At 35.8% G+C, this 12,111-nt stretch overlaps 1 protein-coding gene across 1 annotated transcript; it reads right to left on the minus strand.

Moving 5' to 3' along the window:
- Positions 1-1,181: 1,181 nt before the first annotated feature.
- LOC132165014 (uncharacterized) lies at positions 1,182-1,979 on the minus strand. Its single transcript, XM_059575526.1, has one exon. It carries the CDS (start codon positions 1,977-1,979, stop codon positions 1,182-1,184), a length of 798 nt encoding a protein of 265 aa, XP_059431509.1.
- Positions 1,980-12,111: the final 10,132 nt, after the last annotated feature.

Raw genomic sequence — 12,111 nt, forward strand, 5'->3', positions numbered from 1 at the left:
CACTACATTGTTTATAAATGTATAAGCACATCTAAAGTAAGCCAACGAGTCAACAATTCCATTTAGCAACTACTCAATCATCCCTATCAACAATTTCAGCAAATACATAATTCATAATCCCAGACACTAAAAGAATTACATACATAATCTAATCCAAATCACACAAGTTAATAGTGAATCCAAAATGTAGCATAATAGCGAATCCACAAGTTTCATTGTTTCTAAATGTTTCCCTTCATCCATTATAATGTTTACAAAATATAACATTTACAACTATTAAGCAGTCAAACACAAAAAAAGTTAACACAAAATGTCATAGTTCCCACATTTTCTTCTTCCATTTGTCCCTCATTATTGTGGTGGACTTCTTTTTCCCCTTATCCATTCTTCGAACATGCTCCTCAAAACCTAGTGGAGGCTTGTTAGTAGCTGTTCCCTGACCCTTATGTATGTCAAAATTAGGTGGAGAAGTTAGAAATGTTATGCCACTAACTGGGGGGGGGGGGACCCCAAGAGCATACTGGTCCACTACCTAGAATTAGGGGCGACCTAGCAGGGTTCCCAATCAAATCAAGAATAATCTTCTGTTTGTTGTTAGGTTCTCTTCCACTTCTAACATATTCCCTCAACCTACCACCTGCCCTTGACATTGTGGCCAACCCTATGGTTATCTTCATTTTATTACCTAATAGGGTAGATGCCTGCAATATAGGTATACAATCAGCCCCCTAAAGTTTTATTTTTTTATTTTTCCTTTTAATTACCGAATTTGAAAAATTACTCTCAGTTGGTCTGTATGCAGAAGGTGTTGGTGCTGCCCTTTTTTCTGTTCTGACTGGCTGGGTTGTAGAAGGTGCATTTGTTGTAGAAGGTGCTACATCAGTTCCTATTCTGGCAGGCTATGATACAGGTTATCATGTAGGCTGTGACACAGGTTGTGATACAGGCTGTGATGCATGCTGGGATGTAAGAGATTGTGATTCGTTTTCTCTTTTTGAACCTTGTACCCTTGCTCTTTTTGTACTTGTTGATGGCGTGTTCACTCTTCCCCTTTTTTTCTGGTAGTGGTTGAAGTGGCAGTTGAAGATCCATCCAACTACAAAAAAAAAAAAAAAATTGTAAACGCTAAGCACTAAACACTAAACATCAAATATAATAAATTAACAAGTCACTTACCATGTTCAAATTCTAGTCAATTGATGCATTCTCTCTATATATTGTCTCACACGTTCTCGTCTTTCATCATGTCTCTGCATGGCAGTGCATGATCTCTTATTGTGATCAAACTTCATACAATGCCCATATTGATTCTTAGTGCCCCCCCTCCTCATTGCATTAGGGTTTCTTGGTTCGTCAACACCCCTCTGTCTGAGTTTTTTAGGTTTGCAAGGAGTTGACCTAGATTTGGGTGGCTTAATTTTAGGTTGGTTGCTTTTAGGCCATTGGTCTTCACTTGGCACTAGGTAGACAATATAGTCATATGCCTTCAGGTACTTCTCCTTGTTGTAGTACTCACTCAAATATTCAGTAGGGTCTCCACCTTGGTGTAAAATGGCTAAAATGGCATGAGAACATGGGATACCAGTTACATCCCATTTTCTGTAGCCACAAGTTCTACCATCCACGAGGCACTCAACTTTAAACATACCATCACCATCATATGTACACCAACAGTGACTGGCTTCATCATCTTCTTTTTCTAGCTTCATCCTAATCTTTGGCCCTAAGGCCTCCTCCATTGAATTCATCAACTCCTTCCTTACATACCTTCTCATTAACTTACATCTAATCCATTCCAACATGCTCAAGATTGTTTGGTCACGGAAATTTTTTATCCAAGAATTGAAACTCTCACATGTATTATTGTGTAAGAGGGCAGACTTGGCATTTGTATTGAACCAGCCCTTACACCATGTGTTGGGGTCAATCTTCTCCAGGTAGGCATGGGCATCCTTACTAATCCTCTTTATCTCATCCATTACTTTGTAGAACTCTATCTTTGTGTAGGATGCGGCAGCTTGCCAAAGAAGATCCTTCAGTAGCACCCCTTGATGACCTGTTTTGAAATTAGTGTACAAGTGCCTAACACATATACGATGATCAGATTGCAAACATACTTGTTCTAGGCTTGGAATGAGGCCTTACACAATAGTTGAAAACATTATTAGTTGCATTACACTAAACACTCAATTTATATTAATAGCAAATAACTGTTATTTTACTTTCTATCGATCTAAAATAAAAGTCCACCCATGTCAACTTAGGCCAAGATCTGTAACAAGTGCCTCTAGGAACCATGTCTAGCTATCTTTTGTCTCTGCCTTTACAACATCCATTGTAATTGGGTACATATTGTTGTTGGCATTCCTGCCAACAACAACCATTAACTGCCCCTTATACATACCCTTTAAAAAACATACATTAACAACCACAACAGGCCTAGACCCTTCCTTGAAACGATTCTTCATAACTGCTAATGAAATGTAAAGCCTTTGAAATCTGCGTGGTACCTCACGCATTAGTTTCTCAACCATCAAAATCAAATAACTACCCACATTAGTGCTCCTAACCATGGAACAATAATCCCGCAAACAATGGTACTGCTCATCCAATTTCTCATAGATTGTTTCTCTTGCCTTTTTCCTCGCCCTATACAAAGAATTCACATGGACATCCACATTCCATTTGGCTTTCACCTTTTTTTGCAACACTTCTATGGGCATGTTTGGCTGCTTCCTAAAAGAATCCATGCACAGGTCAGCAATCCAACTTGAGGTGACCATATGATTTTGGTACCTCATAGTGCAAGTGTGTTTTGGCCTTAGGGATACTAAAATGAATTTCAAATCATTCCCTTTTATAATATTGTATTGTCTCACGGCTTTTCTAAATTTAACTGCATTGTGAAATGTATTCCCTACACTCAATGTTGGATTACTTAAGTCAGTAGAATTAAACTGCACCCTTTTGGTTACATCACTACGGGTGAGTGCACTACACTGTCATCACCACTAAAATGTGGTGACCCTAGTTGATCATTGTCATCCATGTCTAAACTACCATCACTCACTTCCCTCTCTTCGCTCTCTTCCCCACCTCTATGTTCTCCATCATTTCCATTTGCATCACCCTCCACAGCATTTTCAGCAACATCCTCATCATTTACCCCACTCGCACCAACATTCCCAATAGTGTCATCCCTTTCTACCTCTGCCTTCTCATCATTTTTAACACCCTCGTCAATGTCCCTATAACAATGAGTAGTATCCTCATCCGAATCAAGATAATCTGTATCATCACTAAGAACTTCATCCCATAAAGGATCCTTCCTAAACAAAACTCCCTTCTCATACACTGAATCCTCTTCATCATCTCCTTCAACTACAACATTTACTACACCATACATTACTATATACAAAACTACAAGATCATGACCTACATGGTTTGCCACCATTTCAGTTACACTGTAGTCAGAAGACAAAAGTCTTAACCCTTTGTCTAAAGGCAATCTTGGTAAACTGTAATAAACAAGGTCCTCAGACCTATACCCATATGTCTTACACATGTCCTCTACATCAAAAAAATTCAATTATACCCATCATATGGGTCTGGGTAATTACTAACATCGCCCCCAACATAATTAATCCTATGTTGCCTGTTAAAAGTACCCTCATAGTACACCTCAAACATCATAGAGTGTGTACCCATCACGTGTCCTGCCACATTAATTACATTGAAAGGTTGAAATGTGCAATTAAATACCCCAAACAGTTCCAAACACTAAAAATTAATGCAATGAGAAAGTTGTAAATGTGCAAGACAATACCCTTAGTTAGGTGTAAAAGCAGATGACACAAACATTTAGAAAAAAAAAAAAAAAATTACACTTCCAACTTATTTAATTTTTGGAACATAATGTAGATTGGTCCCATACACAAGCAGCAAAGGACTACATTACCCCTATACTCAGACCAACCACGAACCAACCAACAACTTAACGAAAAAGTTTATCTCCTACCAATATGCATTTACATTTGTCCCTTTTAAAGTTAACAACCAAACAATGAAAAGTAATGGAAGGGACCACTTTATTCAATGTATAATATTCATAGTGCTAATCACATGTTCAGCACAAGCACCAACTAGGGGACCACACTTATATCAAAAAAACAAAAACAAAATTAGGGGGCCACACTTTAGTAGTAAACAAGGACTGCCAACGACTAGATGACCGAAAAATAAAAACTTTTAACAACATTACAAGAAAACAACAACTTTCAATGCAAAAAAATGACAAGAAGATGACCCACTGATGACCTATTGCAAATAAATAATAGGCAAACTAAAAACTCCACAAAATCCCTTCCAGAATCGTTACATGCAAAACCCCAAAATATCCAATGCAAATTTAAGATCAAACACAACTTTCATAAAAGGTCAACTACAAACCCTAAAATATAAATTTTGGGATAGTGTTAAGCTTAGTTGATTATCGTAGTCATGAACTGATTTAGAAACGATTTGTGACTAAACCGCTGCAAATCAACACCCAAACTTCAGCTATTATGGTTCGTTGACAACGAAGAGTAGGGTTCGGAAGAGGACTTTTTCAAATTGATTGGTAAAAGGTGCTCGAACGATTTTTCACATTTAGGTTAAATTTGGGCTTTTTCGAAGGAGGGTAGTATGGGCATTTCAGTTAGTAGGTTGAGGGTATAACAGATATGTATGGGGTAAAAAACCACGTGTAGGTCACATGGAGACGATTCAATTTGAGGTTAACGATTCATTTTGACAGAGGAGTTCAAATTGACTGCAATTGAAAGTTTTGGAGTCCAAATTGAGAGGTTTGGAAGTTTTAGGGGGCTTGTCAAATCGGGTGGTAATTCAGGGGTCTAAACTGAAGTTACCCCTTGTTACTAGTATTGCAAGTTTTAAAGATGCTTTGACGAGTTCTTGTACCTATTTCCTTACAAAGATCAAGAATGTTTTAAAGAACTTTAAACTCGTCTTTTATAGCCTTGAGTTGCATGATAGCATGATGTGTTACATTGCATGTGTTCATTAGTGGCCTAAGATGAGATATATCAACCCTCAGTCCTCAGTTTAGATAGAAGCCTAGAAACATAGTTGGAGTTTCCAGTCGGGAGTCTTAACTTACTGGACGAACGTTCTCTCTTGAGCCCGAGCGTTCGCCCAAGGAGCATGGCATTCGCCCTTAACTCCAGAAGTGTGATCTTAAGGTTTTAATGTCCCATTTTCGTTAGATAGGAACTAGTACGTACTCGTAGAAGTTCTCTAGTATTGCGTATAATTATGTGTCGTACTTCGTTATAACATGGATTCTTGATGTCAGAGGACTCAAGCGAGAGCACAAGGTTTGTAAACACTTACGACCACTTTTCTTAAAAACGTGCGGTATGTCAATTGACTAGCACTTGTATGATATGAGCATGCCTATACTTTGTACAACTTGATAACTACTTTAATAACTGGCTGATAAGATGCATTGTATGACATGGTACGGTACGTGCGGTATAGTGGCCATAGGCTTACTCTATAAACTTGATTCTATGGTCAAACTGTGTATGGATGTTTAATATGGGCTTTGGATCCAATGGTTAATTTGTGACCGGCGCAGCCTTAACGGGTGGGTCACTACAGGACGTACATCATTAGTGGAGCCTTAACGGGTGGGTCACTACAGGATGTACATCATTAGTGCCGTGGGCCACCCGAGGTCGGGCTGCTAATGTTATGGACGGTAGCGTACAATGGTTGGGGCACTGACATTGTATTACAGGTCCCTCGGGACAGCGCCAACCCTGTTGAGAAGGAGTAATATCTTGGATAGTCCACATATGATAGTTATGACCTATAAAGCATTAGTTTTATGCATTAAAACTACTTAGGTGAGTACCGCTGGAAGTACATTGTTTTTTGTCCACAAAGCAATATTTAGAGACAACACCTCTTTAAAATCCTTGACAAATTGCATGTTTATTTCCGTAACAACTGGCTCATGTCATACCCAATTGTGAGGTTTACTTACTAAGTCATTAGACGTACGTGGTTATTAGATCTTGTAGGAAACCTGTTTCTAAAATCAAAGAGTGGAACGGTTGCCACTACATACTTTGCTTAAGAAAAGACCTTCACATTGTTATCAGGCTTGCTTAAGTTATTATTAGTTGTTGTGTCGGTGTTTTTAAGGATATTAAATGTTTCGTTATGGTTCTTAGATATCTCAGATTTATTTCACCTTCCTATGCATTAACTTTGATGATGCTTAGAGGGGCAATTCCTTATTTAGCTATTAGTTAGCTAAATTGGGGTGATTGCTAGTAACCCTACCAGCTGGTCAAGGCCAGATTTGGGGTGTTACAAATTAGGAGACCTAGGCTTATTTCCAAAACAATTCTACGTTTTTATGCAGCAAATCAGCTTGTGTGCACTGGAGCCCAAGGGATGGTGCGTTTGAGTGCACGTGCGCTCGAGCTTAGTGGGAGTGCCGCTCGAGAATAGAAGGAGATGCACTCGAGCGCATGTGCACTCGAACCTAAGGATGAGTGTGCTCGAGTGCAGGTGCGCTCAAGCCTAGAGGTGCTGAGCTTGATCCAAATTGTTGCCAATGCTCCATGAAGTGTGTCTTAAGCCCAAAATCATTGAAATTTCTTGCATCTTTATTTAAAACTTGAAAACTTAAAAACAATTCAAAATCAAACAAATAACATGCTAAGGAATTTTCATAGTTATGTGTATCGTATTTCTCAACTAAATTTAAGGATGAAGCCTCACTAGTGAAGAACAACAATATTTTCATCAAGTTGATATTATCCGATTTTATGCGTTTTAATATTTCAATTGTTCTACTTCAATTCAATTAGTAGGATGGTTCTTGGATATCTTTTGTGATTTACGGATACATTTGATGATTTAAGATAGTTTCATTTAATTGATTGTTTGGGCTTTTTTTTATCAAAATATTGGATATTCATTGTGTTTCGTTCTACGAATACATTTGATGATTTGGTTTTAAAATGGATATCTTTTGTGATTTACGCAAATAACGAATTCATTGAATGATTTAATTAATCTTTGAAGCATACATACATAAGATTTTTATTGTGAGAACTTCGGATGATATTGATGAACATGAATTATGTTGCTATGATTTGGTGAGTGTAGATTCCAAAACCTTAGTCCTTTCTTAGTTGATTAATTTTATTTTTTATTTTCAAAACCAAAAATCAAATCTTTTTCAGAATTAGGTTAAGATTTAATTAGTTTAGATATAATTGTTTTCATAAACACAATTTCCTGTGGGTTCGACTTCGCACTTGCATCCCTATATTGCAAAACGATTCGTGCACTTGCGAGTACATTAAAATTTCACAACACCCACTCTTTTTCATATTTAGGTTCATCTTCCTTCTTGGCTACATATACTCCTTTGAATTTCACATGGCAATTCTTCTTTATGTGTCCAAGTTTACTACATCGATAACACTTGAAACCTTTTTTATTTTCATCTCGCTTCTCGAATGATTCTCCACCATCTTTATACTTGCTAGAACCATCATTTTACCTTAGTCATTTTCCTTGCTGAAATTTGTCTTTTTATTGGAAAAGAAAGAATCTCCTTCACTTCCCGAAATGGAGCATCCCACCATTTATCAAGCCAATGATTCTTGTGATGTAAGAAGACTTTCAAACTCTACTAAGGTGGGCTGAACAGCCCCTGTAAAAAATTTAATATATAATTAAATGCTAATTAACAATAAAATTAGCAGCGAAATGAATAATTATATAAATACCTCTAGCCATGCTTTGCTCAAGCCAATTAAAGAACAGCTTCACAGCAATCAAACTAAAACTAAACAATAATTGAGAGGTTCTTCTGACCTATGCCTACCAGTGAGTGCCGATTGATGGAATACATAGGCCTTATTTATAGGTAGGTCAGGGACCCTCAATTAGAGCTGTTACCTTAATTATTCCTCCCATCAAGGAATAAAAAATAAATAAATACAGCTAATTGATTCCACAAAATAAAATCAGTAATGAAATCAAATACTTGTTCCACAAGAATTAAATCAGCAAATTTAATTCAGAATATTTGATTTCACACAATAATCTTTAATTGGAATAAATTACTGAACACCGTAATTATATATATTTTATAAGTACAATAATATATGTGACATAAGGGACATACTTTAAATGAAATTTCTTACATTCTCCCACTTGGCCCTTATGACACATAAATTCCTTATGGTGTTCAATTCTATGATATGGCCAATACTTTATTTATTCCAACCATTCATGGAATCCTCCCACTCACTCAAGGAATACCACACACGAATCATGGCAGTAAAGCTTTTATATGGTAAGCCGTCCCTTCCATGTATCACGATGTGCAATACCTCCCTAAATGAGTACTTTATGGATAATGTACTTTATGAATGAACTTCCTATAAGTCATTCGGGTCCAACTTTAATTTTATCCCCACGAATAAGAATAATATATATGTGCACAAAAAAAATTTATAACATTACCTTTATGTCTATAGACCAATTAAAGAGAAACTAAGCACAAATGAATTAATGAATCTCATATATTCCACATGACTTTATACTTTCTTTACCGGTAAACCTTTAGTCATGGGATCCGCAATCATTAATTCAATACTTATATGCTCCATAGACACTTATTGTCACTTAATGTTCTCTTTCATAGTGATACTTTATGTCGATATACATACTTTTGCTTCTACACAGTTTATTCTTATAAAAGATAACTGTAGTAGAATTAACTCAGAAGATCTTTCTGGGTCTGACTATAAATCGACAATCTTGAGACCTTTAACAAAAATGTCTCAACCATAATGCCTGTGTAATTAATTCACAGCATGTAATGATTTTTGCTTTCATGGTAGATGTAGCAACTGTAGTCTACTTACTGCATCTTCAGTACATATATATTGAAGTTGATTCTCTACTATCTACACATTTGACAAAAATCAAACCTGAATAAACACCACCAAATGGTAAGTGTATCTTTAGGTTAAACTGTAGTTCTTGGTTCATTGCATATTCCACAATACTATATTGACCCAATAGTCCAACTGCTATTTCAATGTCAGGTCTAATGTAGACCTGTGCATACATATGGAATATTTTTCATCTGCCTTTGTTCCAATACATTTTGGGACATTATCCCCTTTAATAATAGGTGCTACTGAAGATTCATAGTTCTTCATTCTGAATCTCTCTTAAAACTTTAGTGAGAGGAACTTTATGTAGCAAACCTAAATTAGTGCTTGCAAGCAAAATATTATCTATATATAGGACTAAAAGAAAGGTAACTTTACTCCCACTGACCTTAAGGTATATACAATGATTAACAAGGTTCTCAATAAAACCATGTGAGGCAATAACCTTGTAAAAAATTATATACCACAAGTGAGTGGCCTATCTTAGTCCATTAATAGATATCCTTAATTATGTAAGCTTTCTGACTGTTATCAATAAAACCCTTAAGTTGTCTTATGTACAACTCCTCCTTTAGATCCTCATTTAGGAAAATTGTTTTTCACATCCTTTTGATATAGCTCTAAACTAAAATGAGCTACTCATACCATGATAATCAATGCCTTCCTTTTGAGTAAGATCGTTGGCTACAAGTCTAGCTTTATATCGTTCAACATTACCAAGAAGCATCTTTTTAGGTTTTGTAAACCCATTTGCAGCCTATGCGTACAACTCCCTTTGGTAAGTCAACAAGATTGCAGACTTGAATTTTAGCCAAGGATTTTATCTCCTCCATGGCATTGAAACACAATGTGAAGTTATCTCCACCCAAAATGATGTGAAAATAATTTTTGGATCGTCCTTAGGTCTGACATAAAAAACCAGACTCTTGGAAGTATACAACATAATCACTAGAGATTGTTGGTCGCCTTATTCTAGAGAATCTTCTTAATCCTACTTCCTTTGCATTTGGCAAAGTCTGAGTAGGTTCATTATGAACTTGTTCCTCATGAGTTGGCTGTTCTGAAATTGATTGTGGTTAAAGATAATTAATTTGATTTTTCTTAAGCACAATCAAACACCCTTCATGTGAAGGGGCTTCAGTCAACTCTTGTGCTTCCTTTAATTCAATCCCTTGAGGATAAGCACTCCCACTAAGTTCAACGTCCTCTAGAAATTTTGAATATCTAGACTCAACAATTCTAGGACTAAATGAAGAACAGTAAAGCCTAAACCCTTTGGAGTTTACTGTATAACCTATAAAATTCCGCTAGTTGTCCTTAAATCTAATTACCTTAGGTGTGGATTATAAATCCTCACAATAGTAAGACAACCCCATATGTGTAAACAATTGGTTCCATTCATTCCTTAATTTAAGTGTCGTATGGACAACCCTGAATGGAACCCAGTTAAATGTATACATAGCGGTTTTCAAGGCTTCACTCCATTAGGAGAATAGAATATTAGTATTACCTCTCATGTCCCCTTTTCGTGTACCTATCATAATACTATTTGCCTCTATCAGATCTTACGATCTTGACTTTCTTTTGTTTCTCTACTTCTGCCTTATAGGTACTGAAAGCATTTAATGCCCCAACCTTATGATTCAGAAGATAAAGATACATAAACCTTATATGGTTATTACCGAAAGAGATAAGAAATCTCTAACCATTTAGGCAAGAAGTATGGAAAAGGTTACACTTGTACATGATCTCAAGAATCTCAAAAAAATCCTTTTGTTGGCACCTTTAGTGGTATAGTTGGTCTGCTTTTCCTTAATGCAGTCCACATAAATACCAAAGATAGTAAATTTCAAGAGTCGTAAAAACTCTATCATTTATCGACCTTTTATTCTTTATAGAGATATATTCCAATCTCCAATGCCATAACATAGAGGATTTTCTCATGCATAAGACTCTGCTTTATGTCAACATTTATATGCAGGGATTAATTTTCCAAAAATTGGGATCTAGATCAATTTTAAATAGACCATTAATTTAATATTCCACCCAAAAATTTTAACAATATTCAAACTTGATTTTAACAAACTAAAATAGAAATTAAATTTCTAAAAGAATTGTGGAATATATAAAAACATTATTAAGGTCAAAATGACATAACTGAATTTTTAAAATTTATCTATAGATCCCAACAACCTCCAATTGTAAACAAGTATTATTTAGAAAACCCTGCATTATGTTGACAGCGTGGACCGCTAAACCAAATTCAATCCACATAGTCCTTAGGTGAGTCAATAAAAGAGATTCATGACACACTAGGTGTATGAGATTACCTTTATTTCGAGTCATTTATGATACTTTATGCAATCATTCTTTATATGCCCATAATTTTCCTTAGTGTAAGAGAAACAAGTATCTTAATTACCATAGGACTTTGTTGGCACCTTGTTCTCATTCATCAACTATTGGACATGATTGCCTATCAAGGTCTTTTCTGTAACATGAGTAACTTCTGGATTCTCATGTTTTAATCGCCCATCTTCTTGAACACACATGATTAAAAGTTTCTTTATTGATCAGTTATTCTTATGTGTGCCACAAGATATTTGAAAAATACCATATTTAGATAAGAGAATTTAAAATAAAATTTACCACAATGACTCAAAAAATATCAACCTTTAGGGACTTTATAATGAACTGTTATGTCCTTCATTTCCATAATATGCTCAGGCACATTTTGAAACTGTAAAAAGTTTTGCTTTAAAGCTTTTCTATTAGGGTGCAGGCCAAAACCTTATTGGAACTCACTAAATGTTCCTCAATGACCTTTCTTTGGCCCTAAAACATTAAGGAATAAAGCCCTAATGCTTTCCTTGATATGAGATTTCATGAACGTTGAAACTTAAGCGATTTAAATCACTACAATCGTTCATGTTTAATAATCTCATGTGGCGTACTTGATTTCGTCCATACGAAACGCCAATTTTATCTCCAAATACCCCAAAGTGAAAAGCACATTTTCTTTTCAGTCAGAAAAAATAAACACTAGGAATTATTGGAACATAAAATGCCAATAATTAAAGCAGTAGGAATACATCTAATAACCAAGAAAAATAAT

The sequence above is a fragment of the Corylus avellana genome, chromosome ca11, assembly GCF_901000735.1.
Source record: "Corylus avellana chromosome ca11, CavTom2PMs-1.0".
NCBI lineage: Eukaryota > Viridiplantae > Streptophyta > Magnoliopsida > Fagales > Betulaceae > Corylus > Corylus avellana.